We start from the raw sequence: 26,423 nt of genomic DNA, 5'->3' as shown, positions 1-26,423 counted from the left end.
GTGCCACAAATCGGTGAACGAAAATCATTGAAGCTAAGTCGTTCACTTGTGTGGACCACTCTGGCTGGTGTTTGGTTAATATGCGTCACTTTTTGTATGGACCATTTTGGCTGGTGTTTGGTTCATATGATTCACTTGTTGTGTGGTCCACTTGTGTGATCCAACTTGTCTTATGAAGGAATTATTAATAGTAATCTGTGATAGAATGAGACAGTTTTCCAGCACTCTGTGAACTCTGTCCCAACATCGTAAGCTTGTGTACCGTTTGTGGTCCACTTGTGGTCCACTTGTGGTCCACTTGTGGTCCACTTGTGTGGTCTACTTGTGTGATCCAACTTGTCATATAAGGAAATTATTAATTGTAATCTGTGAGGGTATGGTCAAGTTTGCCACCACTCTGTGAACTCTGTCCCAACATCGTAAGCTTGTGGACCACTTGTGGACTACTTGTGGACTACTTGTGGACCACTTGTGCGGTCCACTTGTGTGATCGAACTTGTCATATGAAGGAATTAATAATTGTAATCTGTGATAGAATGGGAAAGTTTTCTACCAGTTTGTGAACTCTGTCTCGACGTCGTAAGCAAATCCGAACATCCCCCGCTTCGGCGAACCATTGTTCGTCAAACCGGGTGAGTAAACCCGGCCTGAAAAGTGTGCGAACTAGCCGGATATTCGTTGAATCGGGGTACGTTGAATCAAGGTTGTACTGAATATGGAGCAACACTTGGCAAATGGAATTTAATGTGAATAAATGCCATGTTATGGAATGTGGAATTGGAGAACATAGACCCCACACAACCTATAAATTATGTGAGAAATCTTTAAAGAATTCTGACAAAGAAAGGGATCTAGGGATGGTTCTAGATAGAAAACTGTCACCTGAGGACCACATTAAGAACATAGTACGAGGAGCCTATGTTACACTTTCTAACTTCAGAATTGCTTTTAAATACATGGATGGAGAAATACTAAAGAAATTGTTTACGACTTTTGTTAGACCTAAGCTGGAATATGCAGCGGTTGTATGGTGCCCATATCTTAAGAAGCACATCACAAACTGGAAAAGGTGCAATGACAATTTAGCAGTCTCCGTGGTGTAGTGGTAAGACACTCGCCTGGCGTTCCGCGAGCGCTATGTCATGGGTTAGTATCCTGGCCGGGGAGGATTTACTGGGCGCAATTCCTTAACTGTAGCCTCTGTTTAACGCAACAGTAAAATGTGTACTTGGATGAAAAAACGATTCTTCGCGGCAGGGGATCGTATTCCAGGGACCATAGGATTAAGGACTTGCCTGAAATGCTACGTGTACTAGTGGCTGTACAAGAATGTAACAACTCTTGTATATATCTCAAAAAAAAAAAAAAAAAAAAAAAAAAAACATGCCACTAAGTGGCTCCCAGAACTGAAGGACAAGAGCTACGAAGAGAGGTTAGAGGCATTAAATATGCAAAAACTAGAAGATAGAAGAAAAAGAGGCGATATGATCACTACGTTCAAAATAGTAACTGGAATTGACAAAATTGATAGGGAAGATTTCCCGAGACCCAGAACTTCAAGAACAAGAGGTCATAGATTTAAACTAACGAAACAAAGCTGCCGGAGAAATACAGGTATAAGAAAATTCACTTTTGTAAACAGAGTAGTGGTAGACGGTTGGAACAAGTTAGGTGAGAAGATAGTGGAGGCCAAAACTGTCAGTAATTTCAAAGCGTTATATGACAAAGAATGCTAGGGAGACGGGACACCACGAGCGTAGCTCTCATCCTGTAACTACACTTAGGTAATTACACGAGACCAGAAGGCATGGCAGGATGTGCAGAATACCCCTGTTGAAAAGAAGAGGTGCAATAGGTATTCTGAGAGAACTCTATCAACATCAGAGGCCCGAGACTGTTCAATATGCTTCCACTATACATAAGAGACATACCGCCAAACACACACCGAAACTACGACATTGGTACAACGTTCGAACAAGTTTTAACACTTCCTAACCAGTTATAACAACGTTCTAATACGTCATAAACACGTTAAGCCAAGATGTAACAACTTTATTTACAAGTTGTAACAAGCGGAAAATAGAAACAGTTTCGTTTTGTGTTTCCAGGGATAACTGGCCAACCCCTCACAGTGTTCAAGAGAAAACTTGATATGCCCCTCCAAGGATACCTGATCGTCAGGCTGCGAGCAGCTGCATCCAACAGCCTGGTTGATCAATCCAGCAACGAGGAGACCTGGTCGAGAACTAGGCCGTGTGGACACTAAGCCACAAAACCATCTCAAGGTAACCTCACGGTATGACCCAACGCTAACAAGGGGAAGATCAAAACACTGAAAACCCCTGCGATGTGTACAATCATGGGGGCCTAGTAGAGGGCCACCAAAGCAATGTAAGTGGTCCTATAGCCACACCAGGCAGACCTCCTCCAGATAAAGAAAACCCCCCCCCCCCCCCAAAGTACGTCTCCAGAGGAAAGAGGAAACAGGAACCGGCTGCTGCATAGGTAAGCTGGCTGCACAACACCTAGATGCCCCAACCAACAACAATACCACTCCCTACCCCAAGGCCAAACAAGGGCCATGAAACCCCAGCTGGCCCCAAGGGCGAGGTAAATGCCGAGCAGCAAAAAACCCCTACGGAAATGGCGTCCCGAGGGCACCAGGGAAGATTACCCTAACACCCAGGGGTAGAACTCACAGGGCACTTGGGGAAGGCTGCCCTAAATGCATGCAGCCGCCGTACTCTTAAGTACACCTGGCCACCATACCACAAAACAGCAGGACACTATTTAGGTAAAACACTGCCAGGAAATCAAGGCCAGAGTTGACGACTACCCCAGATCGCATTAGCCAACAAAGTTGAGTTGCTGGGTAGCCAGCGTGGGGGGTCTGGGGTCTCCCCCTCCCAGGGAGGGGAGGGCTCTGCAGACAAACTGCACAGCGGCGAAGTGTGGCGTTTGCTTGTTTCCTTGGGATTTGAGGTAGTTCTGCCTCTGTTCAGTTTTCAGTTGCAATTTTCTTACCAAGTGGGGTTTGTTATGTTATGCCTACTTTTCTGGGTGCCTAACCCCGGTCGATGGCAGATAAGGAAAACCCCCAACCAGAGGGGGCTTTCCAGGGACCATTGCTCCCTGTGCCTTTTTGAAGGGGGTCCAGGTTCTGACTCATGGTCCAAGGTAGGCTGAACCCCACTGACTAATGCCCTGGTCTAAAGTACCAGTATCTCATATTAACCCGATAGCTCCAGGGAGCCAAAGGGGCTCCCCATGGAAGAACATACTTGATAACCTAGCAAACCCAGCTCCAGATATTATCTTCCTTGGAGATTTCAATTTACCGAGTCTAAGATGGAGAATGGCAAACACAAATATCATAGCAGGAAATGACCCGGGAAATAACCAACCACAGGTCAGAGAACTTTTGAGATTCTGTGACAAATTCTCGCTCAATCAACAGATTACAGAACCAACTAGGAACGAAAACACACTAGACTTGTTAATTCACAAACAATGATGAACTAATCAGAGACATAACAATCTCAGATACTTCATACTCAGACCATAAGCTCACTGAAGTGCGTACTAGTATATATAACGGAAGTAGGTCTAAGAGACCCAACAAGCGAGAAGGAATATTCAATCAATTCAATTTCAACAATAAGAGGATTGACTGGGAAAAACTAAATGTAGACCTTGCAACCATTCAATAGGAGACTGTCTTAAGCGACAAAACTCCCACACAGGGAATAGCTCAACTGACAGCTGAAGCTTACAAGGTCTGCTTGAAACACGTGACTGTGAGGAGGGTCAGAAAGAGGACCACTCTAGAAAGAGAACGCAGACGACTGTACAGGAGAAGAAAAAACAACGGAAATGCTTCGGCAGACCCAACTATCACAAGCAAGGAAAATAAGCCTAAGCAGGGAGATCGAAGAAATAGAACAAACGTTAAAGCGATCATATGAGTGAGGAAATGGAATTGGAACAGAGAGCTATACAAGAGATAAGGAAAAACCCGAAATATTTTTTCACATACGCAAAATCCAAATCCAAAACCTCGACCAGTATTGGACCGTTAATTACAAATGAAGATACGTACACAGAGGACAACAAAGACATTAGTGAAATTCTAAGAAGCCAGTATGAGGCTATGTTTAGCACACCAATAAACAACATGAAAGTTGATGACCCAGACAGCTTCCTTATGAATGACATTCAAGCTGCAGATAATATAACAGAAATTACCACAAACTTGGAAGACTTTGAAAGAGAAATTGACAATATGCCTATGCACTCAGCTCCTGGGCCTGACTCATGGAATTCAATATTCGTAAAGAAATGTAAAGTACCAGTAGCGAGAGCACTCAGCGTAATATGGAGAAAGACCCTGGATACAAGGGAGATACCAGCAGCACTTAAATCTGCAGATATAGCTCCGTTGCACAAGGGGGGCAGTAAAGCCTTGGCAAAAAATTATAGGCCAGTTGCACTAACATCACACATGATAAAAGTGTTTGAAAGAGTGATTAGGAATCAAATTTCTAGTTTTATGAAAAACAATGAATTGCACAATCCAGGACAACATGGATTTAGAGCGGGAAGATCCTGTCTGTCACAGTTACTGAACCACTATGACAAAATCACAGAAGCCCTAGAAGAAAAGCAAAATGCAGATGTTGTATACACAGACTTTGCAAAGGCGTTCGATAAATGTGACCATGGGGTGATAGCTCACAAAATGAGGTCAATGAAAATAACTGGAAAAGTAGGACGCTGGATACTCAATTTCCTGTCGAACAGAACACAAAGAGTAACAGTCAATCAGATAAAATCGAGTCCAAGCGATGTTAAAAGCTCTGTACCTCAAGGTACAGTCCTTGCATCGCTACTGTTCCTTATTCTCATATCTGATATGGACAAAAATACACGTCACAGCTTCGTGTCATCCTTTGCAGACGACACAAAAATCAGCATGAAAATTACCTCTGCTGAAGACATTGAAAAACTACAAGCAGATGTCAACAAAGTTTTCGATTGGGCAGCAGGAAATAACATGATATTTAACAGTGATAAATTTCAGGTACTCAGATACCACAAAAATGAGGATCTGAAACATAATACAGGGTACAAAACACAATCGAATCTTCCCATAGTAGAAAAACAGCATGTCAAGGATTTGGGGATAATGATGTCCGACGATCTAACGTTTAGGGAGCATAACCAAGCAAATATCGCGTCAGCCAGAAAAATGATCGCATGGATTACGAGAACTTTCAAATCCAGGGATCCCATCACAATGGTTGTACTCTTCAAGTCACTTGTGTTGTCCCGTCTCAAGTACTGCTCAGTACTCACTTCCCCCTTCAGAGCAGGAGAGATTGCTGAAATAGAGGGAATAGAGAACATATACGGCACGCATAGACGAGATAAAACACCTAAATTATTGGGATCGTCTCAAAGCTCTCCAAATGTACTCTCTAGAAAGGAGACGAGAGAGATACGAAATAATATACACATGGAAAATACTGGAGGGCCAGGTCCCAAATCTACACAGTAAAATAACAACGTACTGGAGTGAATGATATGGAAGAAAATACAAGATTGAACCTGTGAAGAGGTGCCATATGCATAATTAGAGAGCACTGTATAAACATCAGTGGTCCGCGGTTCTTCAACGTCCTCCCAGCGACTATAAGAAATATTGCAGGAACAATTGTGGACATCTTCAAGAGAAAACTAGACTGTTTTCTAAGAGACGTTCCGGATCAGCCGGGCTGTGGTGGGTATGTGGCCCTGCGGGCCGCTCCAAGCAACAGCCTGGTGCACCAAACTCTCACAAGTCGAGCCTGGCTTCGGGCCGGACTTGGGGAGTAGAAGAACGCCCAGAACCCCATCAAGCAGGTATCAAGCAGGAAAAAAATATTTTGGGGGAATTTTGTTATTTTTTGCACATATGCAGGAATAATCATTTTGCAATAGCTGCCCTCTAAGGGTTAATACAAATTATTATATAGTACAGTACTGTAAATGTTCATTGACGTGTCCTACCATTATCAAGCTGTTTTCTCAACGGGGATATTTCACACTGGTCATCAGCCAACGCTGAAAAAGCAATGTAAATAAGTTTTTGATATTGTACAGTATAAATAATTTTACTAGCAATAATGTCTGTTTCACTCACAATTTGTACAACATTTCTTAAAACAAAAGTCATAAACCATGAATTTTTCAACAGAATCTGACATGTCATTTGCATAAAATGGCTTAAATCTTTTAATACTACATAATATTGGTCAAAAATGTGCATTTGGGAGTTTTAATAATGGAAATTGACAAAGTAGTTTTAGATTTTATTCTCCATAGTAAAACATGCATACCGACCTTGTCCATTCTCAGCAGTGATAACAGTGCTGGGTGACTGTAGCTGAGCACCACTATCCTCAGGAAGGCAAAATCCATGCTGTCTTAATATTTTCAGCATTTCATTTGTTGATGAATGGGGGGAATTGTTCTTGCAAGTCTGTGCAGTGAGCTCCTCACTGAGTCTGGCTGTTATTTCTCCATTTTGTGTTTCTGTATCACTTTCATATGACTTGTCTGAAGGACTACTTCCATAATATAGAAGATTTTCATCATCTTCATCTGGCTCAGAGGATAAAGCAGCATCTAGTTCGCATGATGAATCACAACTTTCATCACATTCATGTTTTTGTTCATTTCCATCACTGGTGCTGTCATCGCTGTCTATCGACTCCATAATTTTCTTTACTTTAGCTGTGATTCGCTTCCAACGTCTCTGATATTCTGCATTCGGCATTGACCCAACTGTTAGCTGTGCTGTTTGTTAACATAAACCTTGCAACCTGAAAAAACAAAAACTCTGACCAACTTCTGCAGTTACTATTAGTTTATGTCTTAACCCTTAAACTGCGCATGGCGTATATATACGCCCTGAGTAAAATGTCCCATGGTGCGCATGGCGTATATATACGCCATAGGGTGCCAGGCCTGATTCAAATGGCCCGCAGCTACACGGGGTTCACAGTAGCTTCCTCAGGGCTCTTGTAAACAGATGCCATTTTTAAAAAAAATCGTGGGCAATATTCTCAGGTGTGAGAGCCACAGTACTGTTGGAGCAACCAAGGTCGGCGCACGCAGCATGAGCGAACAGATTTGATGTTCAGCTTGTGACCACAGCATCGCCGAAAAATGTCAAAATAAATATATAATTGTTATTATTTAGCGATGACAATATTACAGATGACCAATGACTGTGATATAAATAACCAAGGTTGTGGTAATAGCAGGATTGTTGTAATGATTAGCGCTGTGGGAGGAGTGATGCTGAGAGACGGAGGGAGACAGCATCGTTTACTGACTGTGTGGCCACCTGTTATTGTTTGCATTCACCATACCAGGTCAGTGGTTCTCTATTCTGAACACAAATGTAGATACTTATATATAATGTGTGTATTAGTGTAATAACAGCAAAAGGATTATGCTGGGAGGAGCCATATGGGTGACGGAGGTGACGTCGTCTGCGCGATTTGTCTAGCTGTTTAGAGGGTGGCCACTATGCTCTTTGGGCGCACTACAAGCTTAGGTGTACAGTTACGGTGCATAAAACATGTAGATATTTATATATAATATGTGTATACAGGGTAATAACACTGCAAAAGGTATTGTTGGGGGAGAAAGTTTAGTGCGTGTGACCTTGAAAGAGTGAGGGAGCTGCCAGCCGCCATCTGTGTATAGCGACGACTCTTAGTGCCTGAACTAACTATATCAGCTTAGCTGTACAGTTGTGGTGAACAAAATATACACATACTTATATATAACGTCTGTATATAGTGTAATAACACCACAACTGGTATTGTTGGGGGAGAAAGTTTAGTGCGTGTGTTGAGGGAGTGGCAGCGAGTGGCTGGCTGGTGTGTGGCGGTAACTCCTCGTTGCTTTTCGACTCTCAATACCAACTTAGTGGTTCGTTATGGTGACCAAAACATGCCAATACTTATATATAACCTGTGTATAGAGTGTAATAGCAGCAAAACTATTTGTTTATAGTTTTATAAACATAATAATTGAATCACTAATACGCACATCATACTTTTGAGTATAGCGATTATTAACCACTTTTATTATATAAATATATTACAATACACACTATTGAATAATATTACTGCAAAAAAACTAAGAAAAAATCAATTGGAGACATTGAAACAATTAGGTAATAATATCTTTGTGGCAACTCCCATCTGTCAACGCGGGTGACGCTGACCAGGTCTGACGACCGCTCTGTCAACGCCCACTTTTTGCCAGACTTCCTCGGTCAATTGCGCCCAAAATATGTCACCTACGATTTTTTTTTTTTTTTTTCAGTGCTCAGGGGACACAAATTAACATGTTTAGAAGACGAAAAAAAATTTTGAATTTTTTTTTTCTTGCGCACAGGGGTGTAAATGTCCCAAGGACCCCTGAGCAGTGTAAGGGTTAAAGTACTCGAGTCCAAACCAAACACTTGTGTTAACAGAAAATATGACAATTTCCATTTCATTGCAGGAAGATAACAATAAGTGGTGCATTCCACACCTGAAAAAGTGTAAACACATACACATTTGTTGGCTGATATAAAGAATTTATGTATACAGGTATATACAATCTATTTACACACTGTACAGTATCACTCACTATATACACACACACACCCTAAACACACACTCAGAACTCCACGAGTGTGAGCTGCCACACCCAGCCAGCCAGTCCTCCCTCACTCCTCCAACATCGTACTCGCCATCACCCCTCCTCAGACCATACATACTGTTATTCACACAAATGTTTCATGCTCATTTATGTATATTTACAACACATTTACACACTACACACTGTCACACACTAGAAACAAGTTCCCCCCCTCTGCAAATCCAACTCGTGTGCAAAGGGGGGAAAGGAAAACCCCACTCCTTGTAACAAGCCCCACTCAGAGGGTCAAAAAACCCAGGTGGGGTCTAACAGGGCCCAAGATCCCTAAGTCAGCTCCTCCCCAACCCCGGGAACCTCCACGTCAGTCCCCAGGGGCGAGTCGTCACCCAAAGCCCTGGCCTCACAAGAAAAAGGCAGGGCGGCCAGAATAGCAGGAAGAGGATGGACCCACTGGTCAGACTCTGTAGCTACGGCTAGAGGAACTGACTTGAATGCCTCCACAGCCACCCCGGAAGGGGCAACCCCCGAAACTGCCAGAGTATCAGAAACTTCTAAGCCCTGCCCCGACCCCGAAGTCCTCAGATGCTTAGGAGCTGGAAGAAAGGGGAGGGGGGAGGGACCAAATGACCCACAGCAGGGTAAGAACGAGGGAGGCATGGACGGAACCAAGGCCAAAGCGACCAAGTCCGGGTCTCAATAAAGAAAACGGGACAGCATCAGGGCATCAGGGGAGGCAACCAACCTAGCGCGCTGCAACAACTTAAACCTATCATGCAAGTGTGCATGCTGCCTGCACCCGAATATCATCATTATCAGATTGGGTGAACTGAGTCACAAACAAGCAGCATAGCTCGCAGGAGTCCGGGTCGAATGAGTTACCGACCCAACAGGCAGTATGACAGAGGCAAAAACAATGAGCGTCACCCTGAGACAAAGGGACAGAGCAACCCCTCAAACTCGAAAAAAGTGAGATGGGACTCGGGGGTCACATCCATTGGACCCGAGTGCCCCTGCGGGGTTTCCCAGGACACCTAGACTGGGTCTGCTAAGGGTTATACCAGGCAGGGTACTGCTAACCGGCGCCCAAGCTACCAATCAACACAGCTAATACTGAATCTCTGGGACGTGTCCACTCACGAAGGTGAAACAGGGGGTACTATCAACCACAAACACCCCTAATATAAAGGGAGAAGGAACACCAAGGCCACCCCGCCTCCCCCACCAACCAAAAAGAAAAAGAAAAACCTCGCAAGAGGACAGTGTACCCAGAAGGAACAGAGCCGGCCATTGTTATAGGTGAAAACTAGCTACGCAGTACCCTGTGCCCCTACCAGTGACATAACTACCACATATCCCAAGGCTAACTAGGGAGGAAACCCCCCAAAACACTCAGGGCGGTCAATCGCCAAGCAGCAAAAAAGCAAAAATCCAACAGAGGTAGACCCAAGGTGACTTGTGGAAGGGAATCCCAAGCCCCTAGGGCAGTACTGACAGGGCACTCAGGGAAGATGACCCTAAGCACATGCAGCCCGAGTACCTGTGAATATTATTCCCAACTCACACAATACCAAAGAGCAGTACTGAACAGAGGACAGCACAACAAAAGTCCGGAGCTGGAGCTAAAACGACCAAGCCATATCCCGCCAGCCGAAGAACTGCGGTGTGGATCGCCAGTGCTTGGGTCTGGGGCTCACCCTTTCCCCTTCTGGGGGGGGGGGGGGGAGCTGCGCAGACGTGCGGCGCGGCTTGTGTGACATCATGCTTGTTTGCTCATTTTCATTTCGAGAGTTCTGTCCACTCGTTTGTCTATTTTTATTGATTTCACCAGAATAGGGGTTTGTTTTGGGGCACTTACTTTTCTGGGTGCCTGTCCCGGTCGATGGCAGATATATAATGTTCCACAATCACAAGTGTATTTTATAGGCCATTGTGCTTTGTGCCTCTCTGAGGGGGCCAGGTTCTGGCCGTGGTCCCTGATAGTCCTAGAACTCCACCCACATTCAACTGATGCCAAAAGTTAGAACTATTCCTATCAGCTTGGATAGCTCCGGGAAGCCATAGGGGCTCCCCACAGAAAAAATAATAAATAAAATCTTGACTTCAAAAAAAGTGTTCATTTGTGTTTCTGACCACGGGAAAAAAAATCAAGCCTTGGTGAGGGCAAGGAAGTCTGGCAAAATTGAGGCGTTGACAGAGTAATCACTGGAGGTGGTCAGCTCTTAAGCGAGGTGTCAAGCAGGAGCTACCACAAAGATATTATTACCCAATTACACACACAAATTACAATAGTGTGATATATCAAATGAACAAATCCATAAGTGGCCATGATGAGGGTTCAAACCTATGCACAGGATGTTCTCAGATGCACCTTAGTCAACTGTACCATGACATGTTAAAAAAATTGCAACATGGAGTGCTACTGCCCTCACGAGGATCCCAAAGCTTCTCCGAAGCACAATCGGAGTTTCACACAATTCCCCCATGCACTCTGGCTCTGTCAACCAGATATTCTACCTCTATGCTCTTAGACTAGCACCCATAATCTCACACTAGCAATAATCATCTCACACTAGTACTCATCATCTCACACTAGTACCCATCATTTCAAACTCGTACCCATCATCTCGCACTAGTATCCATCATTTCACACTCGTACCCATCATCTCACACTGGTACCCATCATCTCACACTGGTACCCATCATCTCACACTGGTACCCATCATCTCACACTGGTACCCATCATCTCACACTGGTACCCATCATCTCACACTGGTACCCATCATCTCACACTGGTACCCATCATCTCACACTGGTACCCATCATCTCACACTGGTACCCATCATCTCACACTGGTACCCATCATCTCACACTGGTACCCATCATCTCACACTGGTACCCATCATCTCACACTGGTACCCATCATCTCACACTGGTACCCATCATCTCAGACTCGTACCCATCATCTCAAACTAGCACCCATCATCTACTAGTACCCATTAAAAAAAAAAAAAAAAAAAAGAGCCCGGTCCAAAATCAAGAAGGCTCAGGTGCCGCATGAACCAGCTGGAGGTGAAATAATGCACGAGAAAGCTTATGAAATGGAGCGGAAGTGACATTCACCCCTAATGCAAGCTGCCAACGTCACACGATAAGAAGCGACACTATTAGGCATGAGATGCTAATCTAGAAAAAACCATGAGAGAAGGAATATGGCAACCGGTCTGAAACCACTGAAACCCAACAAAAAGAAAGAAAAAGGTAAGAAGACTGCTAAGCGACTTCATACTGTTCGTGAGATGAAGACCGAAGCCACCTGATCACCATACAAATGGTAATACACAAGCGTCAGAAATGCCAAACGCAGAATGTAGAGTAAGTCAACCCAGCAAGGTACCTCACTAGACCGACCTGCTGAAAGAGGCAGAGCAGCAAAAAATGCCCGGATTCAGACAATGAGCAAGCAGCGCCTGAAACAAAGGCTGGACCACCCACTATGGAACCATGCCAAGAACTGTCCCCCGAAAGGATGCCAGCCGAGCCAGAACCTGGAGCAACAGCTGGACCGGGAGGAAGAGGTACAGTATCCCCCTAACCTCGACTAGTCCTGCTGAAACGCATCTGCCTCATAGTCTGGGAATGGCACCACATAAATAAGAGACGCCGAGACCACACCGATGCAAAGAGGTCCACCTCCAGGCGCCCGTACACCTGGCAAAGCAAAAGGAAGGAAGCGGCTTCGACCGTCGACTCTGTGGAAGATGAATGAAGTGCGACAGACCATCTGCCAGGACATTGGACACTTCCTGGAACGGTGCGGAGAGCTAATCCCCAAGAACTCGGTCGAAGAGCTACTCTAAGCAACCAGCCTCAAAGATCCACAGACCAAAGAGATCCCCCCATCCCCAGTTGACACAATGAACAAGGGGAGCAGTCCAAATGAAGCTGGATCACTGAGCTTTGAGGAAGCTGAATCCACCGCAGTGCCAGCCACAAACTCTCACACTGTGCTGGGAACCCGATGTAAGGACAGCCCCCAATGCCCCGGCCGGACTGGTGAGCACTGGTCACAAAGCCCCAGCTGACAGACAAGGCATCCGGGAACACATCGAGCGAGGGAGGAGTTAGTCGCCATGGCACAGTACTCCGAAAAAACAAAAGAAGCGGGTGATGCAGCAACTGGCTCTGTGTCACCGGGGGTCGAACCCAGCAGCTGTGAGAGTGCGGAAAGAGGCAGCCCTGAAGGTACCAGAACTGCCTCCAAAGCCAAACCCTACTCGGCAAAAAAACAGAAGAGGAAAGTTCAGGCTCCCTCATAGCAGCACAAGCGACCGCCAAGATACCTCCCCCCTCCCCACACAAAACAGCCGACAGCGGGAGAGCAACAGGAGCAAGGTCGCGGGAGGGAGAGAAAGGGATGCAGCCCAAGAATCCCACACAAGACCCAGCCAAGTCTGAACCCAGGACGGAAAAAACTGAGACTTCTGCCAGCGCACCAGGAACCAGAACCCGGTGAGCTGGGAAAGAGCTAAATCCCTGGCAAACAGACAAGCAGACTGGCTGGAAGCCCACACCAACTCAAGGTAGGCCATGACCCATTAACCTAGCACACACAGACGGTCCACCACAGCCCGAGTCAAATGCATAAAAACGCGAGGTGCCAGATCAACCCCAAAGAGAGAGAAAGGAAGCAGTAAGCATGTCGCCCCACGACCAAACCTAACCAAGCCCCGAACCGAAATGGATAGGGACGTGCCAATATACATCCCTAAGGTCTTGGGAATCATCCAAGAGCCCGAATCGAGAACGAGCCAGACAATGGACAACAGGGTCATTCGATATAAAGGGCGAACCCACTCCAAGATGACCAGACGGATGGACGGTGAGGAGGCCCAACCACCAGACCTGACCCCCCTCTAAAGGAAGAAGGACCTCCCAACGCCACTGGAGGATGCAAGAACGACTCAAAAAGCCACAAGAGTTGTGGGACGAGGCGACTGACTGACTCAAACTGGCACGAGAGACCTACCCCAACCAAACAAGACCCGAGCCCTGGCACAACCATTCTGGGAGGGTCGAGAGTGAAACCCTGAGAACTAACATGTCCAAAATAGACAGGCAATGAGTAGAAGCCGCTGACAAACTAAGCAACACAGTCCTCCAGGAACAACAAAGGACAAAACGACTAAGAAGACTTAAGAGCCAGGGCCCAAGACAGAGCCAGCACAGCCTGTTGACACGCGAGACAACAGGTGAAAAACATAGAAACTGCCTCCTGGAGGATTGCTGCAAACAGCTTCAGCAATGCAGATGATGCAGAAGCAGCCGACACCCAAGACGGAGTCTAGGGCTTCCCCCTACCTGCACTCCCACATCCTCTGAAAGTCAATCCACAGCCAGCTTCAAAAGACTAAAGAAAAGCAAGACAAGAGACCAAATGACTGCGAGTCTGAAGTCATCTGCCAAAGCAGCTGAGTGGGAACCTAAGCATGCAGCTACAACAAGTCAGCATCACAAGGAAGTGCAGGGGTGCGGAGGCACTCATTGAGAAACTCTAGACAAAGAACACCAGCAACACTGTGGAAACCACCTGTCACTTAAGCATGAGGGTATGACAAAAGTAATGCCAAGCCCAAAGAGAAAAAGGAATAGCCTGTCTGCCAATAATACCCGAACAGGATCTTCCTGTTCGAAAACCATACTGTCTGTCCATTAGTGTCATTACTCTCCAGGTGTTCTACCCATTTGGTTTTAACTATTTTTTCTAGTGTTTTGACTACCAAACTTGTTAATGGTACGGGTCTATAATTTAGAGGTTCTTCTCGGCTACCATTTTTATAGATTGGAAATATGTTTGCATTTTCCATATACAATACAGTATCTGGTAATATTCCTGTGCATAAGGTTGTCTGAAATATTAATTGCAGTGGAATGCTCAGTTCAGTTGCACATTCTCGCAGCACCCAAGGTGAAACTTTATCTGGTCCAACTGCCTTATTTCTTCCTAGCTCCTTGAGTAATTTTTCCACTTCATCTTGAAATACCTCTAAATTCAAATGTTTATTCAGGTAAAGTATATACATACAAGAGGTGATACAAATATTGCTGAATTTATAGAGCTAGTACTGTACAATACAATGCCTAAAGCCACTATTACGCAAAGCGTTTTGGGCAGAGACGTATTTGTACTCTATGTATTCTATGGTGTGCTCTGGAATTGGCATTGGGTCCGGCTCTCTGAAATCCTCATTTTGTACAAGCACACTTTGAAACTGTTCATTAACACTTTCGCGCTTTCGATTAGAGATAACTCGTCACTGGTTTTTCTTACGATTCCGCATAACTGCCTACTTTTCTCGTCAATCGAAAAAATATTTCTATAAATTCCATTTTTTAACCGAAATGGATGGGGATACTCTCAGATTGTTCTCCATGAAATTCCCGTTCTCCCTCACCGAACACATGGCATCTCGGCCTACCCGGTCACGTGGTCGGCCCATTGTTTTGTTGACACGCCAAGTGCCCACACTGCGCTCCCCTCTCGCGGCAAACGTGACCCGTTTTACGCATTTATTTCCGTTCCGTTTCCGTTCTCGTGTACCTAAAACCCATTCAATACCTTCAACATGGATGCTGCACCAGGAACAAGCAGTGGAACGCAAAACAAAGGTAGGAAATCTAGGAAAGCAGAAGAGATCGCCAGGATTTTCGATCTGTATCGTGGGGTCAATCTCACTCCATCCAAGATTCCCGACGTTGTTGAAGCCTTTTCAGGGTCTTCTGATGATGATTTGGAGGCTGACGAACCGGAAAATGATGTTCTTTATGAGGTTTCCTCAAGTGATGAAGATATTTCGAGTGAGAGTGAGGATGAGAGTGATGAAGAAGCACCAGCCCCGCCACGCGGTAACCGCACGTGTCCGGTACCAAAGAGGGCTAGGCTGGGTGATGAGTGGAATCGTAGCAATACTCCTCCCATCGTTGATGACTTTACTGCAACCCCTGGCCTAACAATTCCACTACCTGCTACTCCATTGCAGTTTTTACAATTATTTTTCACTAGAGCAGTGGTTGAATACTTAGCGTATGAAACAAATTTGCATGCCACACACGTCATACATCTCATGGCTGAGTCAGCAAGAAAAACGTGGAAACCAGTGTCGGTGAAAGAAATGACCCGATATTTGGCCCTGTGCATACTGATGGGCATAGTGAAGATGCCTACAATGAGGATGTACTGGCAGACGAATCAGATGTGGCATTGTCGATTTTGTTTATGTCGTCTGCTCGGTTCCAACACATTTCTAAGTTCTTCCACATGTATAACAAAAAAGGCGTTCCAGTGAATAATAGTGACCGATTGATAAAAGTTAGACCACTAATGGACTATTTTTCAGAAAAATTTGAATCTGTATATATCCCCAAAAAAGAATTGAGTCTCGATGAGGGTACAATGGCTTGGCGAGGCCGCCTCTCTTTCAAGGTTTACAATCCCAACAAGCCTGATAAATATGGTGTAAAATTTTATATGTTGGCCGAAGGGAAATCAGGCTACATATATAAATTTGATGTGTATTGTGGAATTGGAAAAACGACAGTGGAAACCGTGATGGGGTTGATGGCGCCCCTAGTCAACAAGGGTTATCATTTGTATATGGATAACTACTATAACTCGGTAAGCCTAACAGAACAATTACGTGAAGTTGGTGTTTACACATGTGGCACACTTAGACTCCAACGTGGCGCCCCCAAGGATCTGCAACAAATTGTAAAGGGTAAAATGGCAACCGACACGACCGTATACATGCGTAAGGATAACACCTTTGTTATAGTTTGGAAGGACAAGCGCCCCGTCTCTGTCATCACCAATATCCACAATGCCGACACTACTCAAGCACAGCGCAGGAAATGCGTTCGTAAAGGTGACGGGAGAACTGGAGTAGAAATTGTGAAAATGAACAAACCCAAGGCCATAGTGGATTACAATAAGTTCATGAAAGGTGTTGATCATTTTGATCAAATGGTCAAATATTATGAGTTCGCAAGAAAAACCCACAAATGGACCAAGAAGATCACTTTCTATTTTCTGCAAATGGCCATGCACAATGCATACGCATTGTATAACCACTACTCAACAGATACAAAAAAACTAACACTATTAGAGTTTCACGCAGTAGGAATAAAAGCCTTATTGGCGTGGAACAGCAAGGAATGGCCAACAACAAGTATACCACATGTTCCCGACATAGATGCCAGCGCAGCTCCTCCTGCTGACGCGGCAGTTTCAACACCTGGGCCATCTGGTGCGAGGCGTCCTCTGTTCACCTCAACACCTAAAGCCCACTCATCAACCACAAATTCTGAAATGGACATTGAGGACATAGAACCACTTGATGTTTCTGATTTCGTAGAAGATTCTACTACAAGTTTGGTGGTTCCTGTAGAAGACAATATTCTTCCAGTGAATCCAAAAAATACAAGAATTATAGATTCAGAACAACGTCTCGACTACAAGTTGACGCATGAACTCGTGCACTTGGCTAAAAAAAAAAGATGCCGTGTTTGTTACAAGTCTGGCAAAAGGAGGGACGTGATATATGGATGTAAAACTTGTGATGTGGCACTGCGCGCTGCGCCTTGCTACACAAGGTACCACCGAAAAAAGATATTTTGGGTGGAGAAAAAATAACCACCGGCAACAGCTTCACTCCACCTAAGAAACATCAGATGAGCAACTTCAGGATCAGAAGCCTGAAGATGGTGGAGTGAAGAAAAAATGCTCAACTGTTGATCTTCAATCAACATAGACAGGGTAAGTACACCTATTTTGAATTTTTTATCATCTATAAGAAGTTATATTATATACGTTTTGTAGAGAATTTATTTGCAAATTTTTTGGTACCAGAATGAATATTATATCACATAAACTTCTATGAGTAAAAAAAAAAAAAAAACAAAGTATGTTTGGGGGTGTGGCGGGTGTGGCGGTCGTGTGGCAGTGGGTTCCCTTTAGCCGTTGATATATCCAACACGTGGGAAATATTTGTATGTGTTATGTATATGTCTGTGTAGGGAATTTTACTGCGATCACTGTCATACAAATTATAAAATGTTTCAACAAGTATAAACATGACAAACATCAAACGAACGAAAACAATGCGTTCGTTTCTGCCGCGAACGCATACTGAGCGACGTGGTTCTATATTTGGCGCTTCTCTTACACATGCTTTGTACAAATGTTATACATTTCATCTTATAGAAAATTTTATTGCGAACACATTGGTATAAAAAAGAAATACGTACATAGAAAAGTAGGGTCAGGAAACGTATAAATGTATAAACTTTCCAAGCATGATTTCCCCCCTGTGTTTTCTCCAGTGCGCTCGCGGCTAACTACTCTCCACTTCACACACTATTGTGGGTGGGCAATTACCTATATTAAACATTCATATGCATATGTCCGTGTAGAGAATTTTATTGCGATTCCAATGATACCAAAATTAGCGATGTAGGACAACTGTAGGCTTCGCAACCATTAAGAGAGTGGAAACATTTTGTTGCTGTTTGGCGCTCTCGGCGAGTGATCTGCATAGTTTTTTATTTGGTGTTGATACTCCTTATGCTTGGGCGGCATTTTATAGGTATGCTCTTATAGACAATTTCATTGCGAACAGTTGATTTTCATTGCAAACAGTTGATTGACAGTTGAGAGGCGGGCCGAAAGAGCAAAAGCTCAACCCCCGTAAAAACACAACTAGTAAACACACACACACACCATAGACTGGGAAGCATATGAAGCTAAAACAGAAGATTTTTGGACCTGTAAATTTGTAGACCTCATCCTGGAAACATTCTTGTATCAACATGTTAAACAAGCTACAAGGATGAGGGAAGGGGACGTTCCCTCCATGCTAGATTTGATATTTACCAGGAAGGAGGAAGAGATATTTGACATTCAGTACCTTCCTCCCTTGGGTAAAAGTGACCATGTCTTTTTGGGAATAAAGTATGCAATGCGTTATAAGCTGGAAGAAAATAAGGAGGTTGAAGCAGTTGAAAAACCAGACTTCAGGAGAGGACATTATGGTGACCTTAGAAATTTTTTTAGTGAGTATAATTGGACAGACTTGATGCTAGGCAAGGAAGTGAATGAGATGTATGGCAAGTTTTGTGAAATATATGATAAAGGCACAAAAAAATTTATACCAAAACAGAGATGCAGAACTAGGAAACAGGATTGGTTCAATAGAAATTGCGAGAGGGCTAGAGACCGAAAGACACAAAAATGGAATCAATACAGGAAGAGGCCGAACCCCCAAACATACCAGCGATACAAAGATGCGAGAAACAACTACACGGCAGTGAGGAGAGAGGCAGAAAGAAATTTTGAAAAAGGGATTGCGGACAAATGTAAAACAGAACCAGGTCTATTCTATAAATTCATAAACAACAAATTGCAGGTAAAGGATAATATTCAGAGGTTGAAAATGGGAAATAGATTCACGGAAGATGAAAAGGAAATGTGTGAAACACTAAACGAAAAGTTCCAAAGTGTGTTTGTACAAAATGAAATCTTTAGGGAACCAGATACAATAAGAATTCCAGAGAACAACATAGAACACATAGAGGTGTCTAGAGACGAAGTGGAAAAAATGCTCAAGGAGCTCGGTAAGAACAAAGCAGCTGGCCCAGATGGCGTTTCACCATGGGTTCTGAGAGAATGTGCATCTGAGCTCAGCATTCCACTTCACCTGATCTTTCAGGCATCCCTGTGTACAGGAATCGTAGCAGACGGGTGGAAACAGGCTAACATAGTTCCAATCTACAAAAGTGGCAGCAGGGAAGACCCCCTCAATTATAGACCTGTATCATTGACAAGTGTAATAGTGAAAGTATTGGAAAAACTAATCAAAACTAAATGGGTAGAACACCTAGAGAGAAATGATATAATATCAGACAGACAGTATGGTTTTCGATCTGGAAGATCCTGTGTATCGAATTTACTCAGTTTCTATGATCGAGCCACAGAGATATTACAGGAAAGAGATGGTTGGGTTGACTGCATCTATCTGGACCTAAAAAAGGCTTTCGACAGAGTTCCACATAAGAGGTTGTTCTGGAAACTGGAAAATATTGGAGGGGTGACAGGTAAGCTTCTATCATGGATGAAAAATTTTCTGACTGATAGAAAAATGAGGGCAGTAATCAGAGGCAATGTATCGGAATGGAGAAATGTCACAAGTGGAGTACCACAGGGTTCAGTTCTTGCACCAGTGATGTTTATTGTGTACATAAATGATCTACCAGTTGGTATACAGAATTATATGAACATGTTTGCTGATGATGCTAAGATAATAGGAAGGATAAGAAATTTAGATGACTGTCATGCCCTTCAAGAAGACCTGGACAAAATAAGTATATGGAGCACCACTTGGCAAATGGAATTTAATGTTAATAAATGTCATGTTATGGAATGTGGAATAGGAGAACATAGACCCCACACAACCTATATATTATGTGAGAAATCTTTAAAGAATTCTGATAAAGAGAGAGATCTAGGAGTGGTTCTAGATAGAAAACTATCACCTGAGGACCACATAAAGAATATTGTGCAAGGAGCCTATGCTATGCTTTCTAACTTCAGAATTGCATTTAAATACATGGATGGCGATATACTAAAGAAATTGTTCATGACTTTTGTTAGGCCAAAGCTAGAATATGCAGCTGTTGTGTGGTGCCCATATCTTAAGAAGCACATCAACAAACTGGAAAAGGTGCAAAGACATGCTACTAAGTGGCTCCCAGAACTGAAGGGCAAGAGCTACGAGGAGAGGTTAGAAGCATTAAATATGCCAAAACTAGAAGACAGAAGAAAAAGAGGTGATATGATCACTACATACAAAATAGTAACAGGAATTGATAAAATCGACAGGGAAGACTTCCTGAGACCTGGAATTTCAAGAACAAGAGGTCATAGATTTAAACTAGCTAAACACAGATGCCGAAGAAATATAAGAAAATTCACCTTCGCAAATAGAGTGGTAGACGGTTGGAACAAGTTAAGTGAGAAGGTGGTGGAGGCCAAGACCGTCAGTAGTTTCAAAGCGTTATATGACAAAGAGTGCTGGGAAGACGGGACACCACGAGCGTAGCTCTCATCCTGTAACTACACTTAGGTAATTACACTTAGGTAATTACAATGAGAGGCAATGATGAACCAGCTAGACTCGACTTAATATTCACCCTGAATGAGTCAGAAATAAGGGAAGTCAAAGTTGAAGCCCCCATAGGAATGAGTGACCACAGTGTACTGACCTTTGAGTACTTGGTGGAGGTAGGGATAACCTATCCAAGGATGGGAGTGGAGGGGAAAAGACTGAATTACCGAAGAGGAAAATATGACGAGATGAGGAACTTCCTCAGGGGAATACCATGGGAAACAGAACTTAGAGACAAGAATGTGCAGGTCATGATGGATATTGTCACCCAAAAGTGCCAGGAAGCTGCAGACAGGTTTATCCCCGTCCAAAAGGAGAAAAACGAAAAACAACAGAAAAACCCATGGTTCAACCAGGAATGTAAGGTAGCGAAACAACTGAGTAAAAGAACATGGAGAAACTACAGAAATAACAGAACACCAGAGAGCAGGGAGAGATACCAGAGGGCCAGAAATGAGTACATCAGAGTGAGGAGGGAAGCAGAGAGACAGTTTGAAAATGACATCGCGAGTAAAGCCAAGACCCAACCAAAGCTGCTCCACAGCCATATCAGGAGGAAAACAGCAGTGAAGGAACAAGTGATGAAGCTGCGGAAAGGGGAGAACAGATACACAGAGAATGACAAGGTGGTGTGTGAAGAACTCAACAAGAGATTCCAGGAGGTCTTCACAATAGAACAAGGAGAAGCCCCTGCACTAAATGAGGAGGCGGCAAACCAAGCAACCTTGGAGGAATTTGACCTCACCAGTGATGAGGTCAAAAGGTGTCTGCTGGAGCTAGATGTGACAAAGGCTGTTGGGCCTGATAGAATCTCACCATGGATACTAAAGGAAGGTGCAGAAGCACTAAGTGTGCCACTCTCTATGGTGTATAACAGGTCACTGGAAACAGGAGACTTACCAGAAAGTTGGAAGACAGCTAACGTGGTCCCAATATACAAAAAGGGTGACAGGCAAGAGGCACTGAATTACAGGCCAGTTTCCTTAACTTGTATACCATGCAAGGTGCTGGAGAAGATCGTGAGGAAAAGGCTCGTAGAGCATCTGGAGGGAAATAACTTTGTAACGCACCACCAACATGGGTTCAGAGATGGTAAATCGTGCCTCACAGGTTTAATAGAATTTTATGACCAGGCAACGAAAATTAGGCAGGAAAGAGAAGGGTAGGCCGACTGCATTTTCCTGGATTGCCAAAAAGCCTTTGACACAGTACCCCATAAAAGGCTGTTAAAAAAGTTGGAGCAACAGGCAGGAGTAAAAGGGAAGGTGCTCCAGTGGATAAGGGAGTACTTAAGCAACAGGAAACAGCGAGTAACGGTGAGGGGGGAGACATCAGAGTGGCGAGATGTCACCAGCGGAGTCCCACAGGGCTCAGTACTTGGACCCATCCTGTTTCTAATATATGTGAACGATCTTCCAGAGGGTATAGACTCATTCCTCTCGATGTTTGCTGATGATGCAAAAATTATGAGAAGAATCAAGACGGATGAAGATAGACAGAGACTACAGGATGACCTGGATAAACTGGAGGAATGGTCTAGAAAATGGCTGCTGAAGTTCAACTCTGGAAAGTGTAAGGTGATGAAATTAGGCGAAGGGAGCAGGAGGCTGAACACAAGGTATCATCTGGGAGGGGAAATCCTGCAAGAATCAAATAGAGAGAAGGATCTGGGGGTTGATATCACACCGAACCTGTCTCCAGAGGCCCACATCAAAAGAATATCATCAGCGGCATATGCTAGACTGGCCAACATAAGAACTGCCTTCAGAAACTTGTGTAAGGAATCTTTCAGAACCCTGTATACCACTTATGTAAGACCAATCCTGGAGTATGCAGCTCCAGCCTGGAGTCCATACCTAGTTAAACACAAGACAAAGTTAGAGAAGATTCAGCGGTATGCCACCAGGCTCGTCCCGGAACTGAGAGGATTGAGCTACGAGGAAAGGCTAAAGGAACTGAACCTCACATCCCTGGAAAACAGAAGAGTAAGGGGAGACATGATAACCACCTACAAAATTCTCAGGGGAATTGACAGGGTGGACAAAGACAAACTCTTCAGCACGGGTGGGACACGAACAAGGGGACACAGGTGGAAACTTAGTACCCAGATGAGCCACAGAGACGTTAGAAAGAATTTTTTCAGTGTCAGAGTAGTTAATGATGCTAAGATAATAGGAAGGATAAGAAATTTAGATGACTGTCATGCCCTTCAAGAAGACCTGGACAAAATAAGTATATGGAGCACCACTTGGCAAATGGAATTTAATGTTAATAAATGTCATGTTATGGAATGTGGAATAGGAGAACATAGACCCCACACAACCTATATATTATGTGAGAAATCTTTAAAGAATTCTGATAAAGAAAGAGATCTAGGAGTGGTTCTAGATAGAAAACTATCACCTGAGGACCACATAAAGAATATTGTGCAAGGAGCCTATGCTATGCTTTCTAACTTCAGAATTGCATTTAAATACATAGATGGCGCTATACTAAAGAAATTGTTCATGACTTTTGTTAGGCCAAAGCTAGAATATGCAGTTGTTGTGTGGTGCCCATATCTTAAGAAGCACATCAACAAGCTGGAAAAGGTGCAGAGACATGCTACGAAGTGGCTCCCAGAACTGAAGGGCAAGAGCTACGAGGAGAGGTTGGAAGCATTAAACATGCCAAAACTAGAAGACAGAAGAAAAAGAGGTGATATGATCACTACGTACAAAATAGTAACAGGAATTGATAAAATCGACAGGGAAGGATTCCTGAGACCTGGCACTTCAAGAACAAGAGGTCATAGATTTAAACTAGCTAAACACAGATGCCGAAGAAATATAAGAAAATTCACCTTCGCAAATAGAGTGGTAGACGGTTGGAACAAGTTAAGTGAGAAGGTGGTGGAGGCCAAGACCGTCAGTAGTTTCAAAGCATTATATGACAAAGAGTGCTGGGAAGACGGGACACCACGAGCGTAGCTCTCATCCTGTAACTACACTTAGGTAATTACACTTAGGTAATTACGTCCATGTATGTATGAGAATATGTACATGTATATATAACATTAATAATTTTGTAACTAGCATAAAAAATTTTTATTTGCTTAGCTAAACGAACTAGAGGGTTCAGTTCCTGAACCGATTATGTGCCTCTGTAATCCTTTACACCACCGCCCACGGGATGGGTATGGGGTGCATAATAAAGAAAGAAAGAAATTGAATTATTCATTGACCAATTACATTCTATCTTTACATAGTTAAGGACGGGTATTACAACAAAATTAGATAATAAACAAAGGAGAGAAAAAAAATCTCCCCTAAAAAAAATTTTGGACATTAGTGAAAGTTACAGATATTAACACTGGGCAATATATTTATTTGATATATAACAAAATAGATTATTATAACATACTAACCCATTATTATTTGTTTTATTAAGTATTACTCAATGCTATAAAGGCAAAAGCTGCATGTCCACTTTGTGGATACTTTTTACTATTGTTCTTCTTTGTGTATTGGTCAGGTGCTTGCATCTCTTTATTACTGCATTATTCATCAGTTCCAGTTAATAGGAGCTGTTCTTATCAACAAAACATTCTTTTTAAAAAATTCATCTAAAATCAATTTCTGAAAATATTGGGATGAAACTTTCATAATGCTGAAGGCAATAAGTTGGAGATTTGTTTAACATTTATTAGTAATTTTCACATAGGTCGAATATTTTGTCAATTCTCGGCCCCTTAAGATAGGCTGTGTAAGGTAGGTTTTAAAACCTGTGGATGAACTGTCTTAGGTAGGATGCGACTTGCATCCTCCTCACCCAGTGACCCTAGGCCTGTATCCCCACTGGTCTGTACCCAGGTAGTACACACACACACACATTTCAACAAAGCTCATTTTCTAATTTTTTCCTATTATTTTAAATAGGAGTTTTGGTAAAGTTTATTGAAGTTTTGGGAAGGAAGCAAACTGTAAACATTGTCCCCAACATAAACCCCATACATGACCCCCAGTGTCAAAAACTACATCAATGCCAAGATTAGATGAAGAGCTCCTTTGATCACATTATTGATCCCTGGTATGTAATTTGTTGTAATTTGGAAATCAAAATCAAATCAAATCAAATCAAATCAAATCAAATGTTTATTTAGGTAAGGTACATACATACAAGAGATTTTACAAAGAGTGATGGATTTATAGATAGGGCTAGTACATACAATGCCTAAAGCCACTAATTACGCAAAGCGTTTCGGGCATGAAAAACGTAAATGACTAAAGCTTAATACTAATTGAGCATAAAGAGTAAAATGAAAACATGGAATGAAAACATAGCTGAAAAAGCAGCACAAATACAATTCTGTCGACAAACAGCGCTCTTTAAAAAAAACAGACATTGGTTGACAATAGAGGGATAAGGTAGGTTACAGGGAATTTATTAGGTATAGCTTCGTTTTTATCTTAAACTGGTTGAGAGAGGTACAGTCTTTAACATGGTTGGGAAGGTCATTCCACATTCTGGGCCCCTTGATTTGTAGAGCATTTCTAGTTTGATTAAGTTGTACTCTTGGAATATCAAAACTGTATTTATTTCTGGTGTGGTGCTCATGGGTTCTGTTACAACCTTCTATGAAGCTTTTGAGGTCAGGATTGGCATTACAGTTTAGCGTTTTATATATGTATAATACACAAGAGTGAATGTGCAGTGACTTAATGTCCAACATATTCAGAGATTTGAGTCAGGGTACCGAGTGATGTCTGGGGCCAGAGTTGGATATTGTCCTAATAGCAGCTTTGTGTTGAGTGATTACAGGACGTAAATGATTTTGGGTAGTAGAGCCCCAAGCACAAATACCATAGTTGAGATATGGATAAATGAGGGAGTAATAGAGAGTCACCAGGGCAGGGCGGGGTACATAATATCTGATCTTAGAAAGAATGCCAACAGTTTTTGAAACTTTTTTTTATATATTTAGAATGTGTCCCTGGAAATTCAGCCTGTGGTCAATGAGAATGCCAAGGAATTTGCCATCTAATTTGTTACAAATTTGGGTATTGTTTATTTTGAGATTTATTTGATTAGAGGATTTATTGCCTCTAGGATAGGATCCCGGTAGTAAAGTTGGATTCGTTATCGATTTACAATCGAGAATTCCGGGTTGGATTTCCTGGAGGGTCAGAAATGGTTGGGCGCATTTCCTATCACCTAATGCCTCTGTTCCCCTAGTAGTTACTAGGCACCCGGGAGTCAGTCAGATTGTTATGGGATTGCAACTTGAGCGGGGTCAGTAATTCGACCCTGAGGGGAGGGGAAGGGGTTGGAGAACTCGGTATATGCCTAACGTGTATATACACTGACTGCCTGTCCCCCGACACAATGAATTATTGTTATATTTGGGGACTTAGGTAGACCGCCTCATCACCAAGTGACTGGCGACTACCGCTTCATTGTCACTCCAAGTTAGCACTAATATAATGAATACAAACTTGTATAGAGAATTCAGCATACATAACTATA

The 26,423-nt window shown here is 43.2% G+C and overlaps 2 protein-coding genes across 6 annotated transcripts in view; one reads left to right on the top strand and one right to left on the bottom strand.

Moving 5' to 3' along the window:
* LOC123767961 (uncharacterized) overlaps positions 1-26,423 on the bottom strand; it is a 301,614-nt gene that overhangs the window by 275,071 nt on the left and 120 nt on the right. For all 5 annotated transcript variants that reach the window (XR_011223182.1, XM_069306507.1, XM_069306506.1 and 2 more), the window contains exons 2-3: positions 6,382-6,863; positions 6,049-6,102 (exon numbers count right to left, since the gene is read on the bottom strand). Coding sequence is in view for 4 of the 5 variants with exons in the window: in XM_069306507.1 (XP_069162608.1) it covers positions 6,049-6,102; positions 6,382-6,817 (490 nt within the window). In the remaining variant the exon portion in view is untranslated. The remainder of the gene's footprint in view (positions 1-6,048; positions 6,103-6,381; positions 6,864-26,423) is intronic.
* LOC138353502 (piggyBac transposable element-derived protein 4-like) lies at positions 15,327-26,370 on the top strand. Its single transcript, XM_069306477.1, has 3 exons — positions 15,327-15,606; positions 16,098-16,700; positions 26,312-26,370. The coding sequence occupies exons 1-3, from the start codon at positions 15,327-15,329 to the stop codon at positions 26,368-26,370; spliced, it is 942 nt and encodes a 313-aa protein (XP_069162578.1).

The sequence above is a fragment of the Procambarus clarkii genome, chromosome 58 (genome assembly GCF_040958095.1).
Source record: "Procambarus clarkii isolate CNS0578487 chromosome 58, FALCON_Pclarkii_2.0, whole genome shotgun sequence".
NCBI lineage: Eukaryota > Metazoa > Arthropoda > Malacostraca > Decapoda > Cambaridae > Procambarus > Procambarus clarkii.
This window is presented reverse-complemented; position numbering and strand designations above follow the sequence as displayed.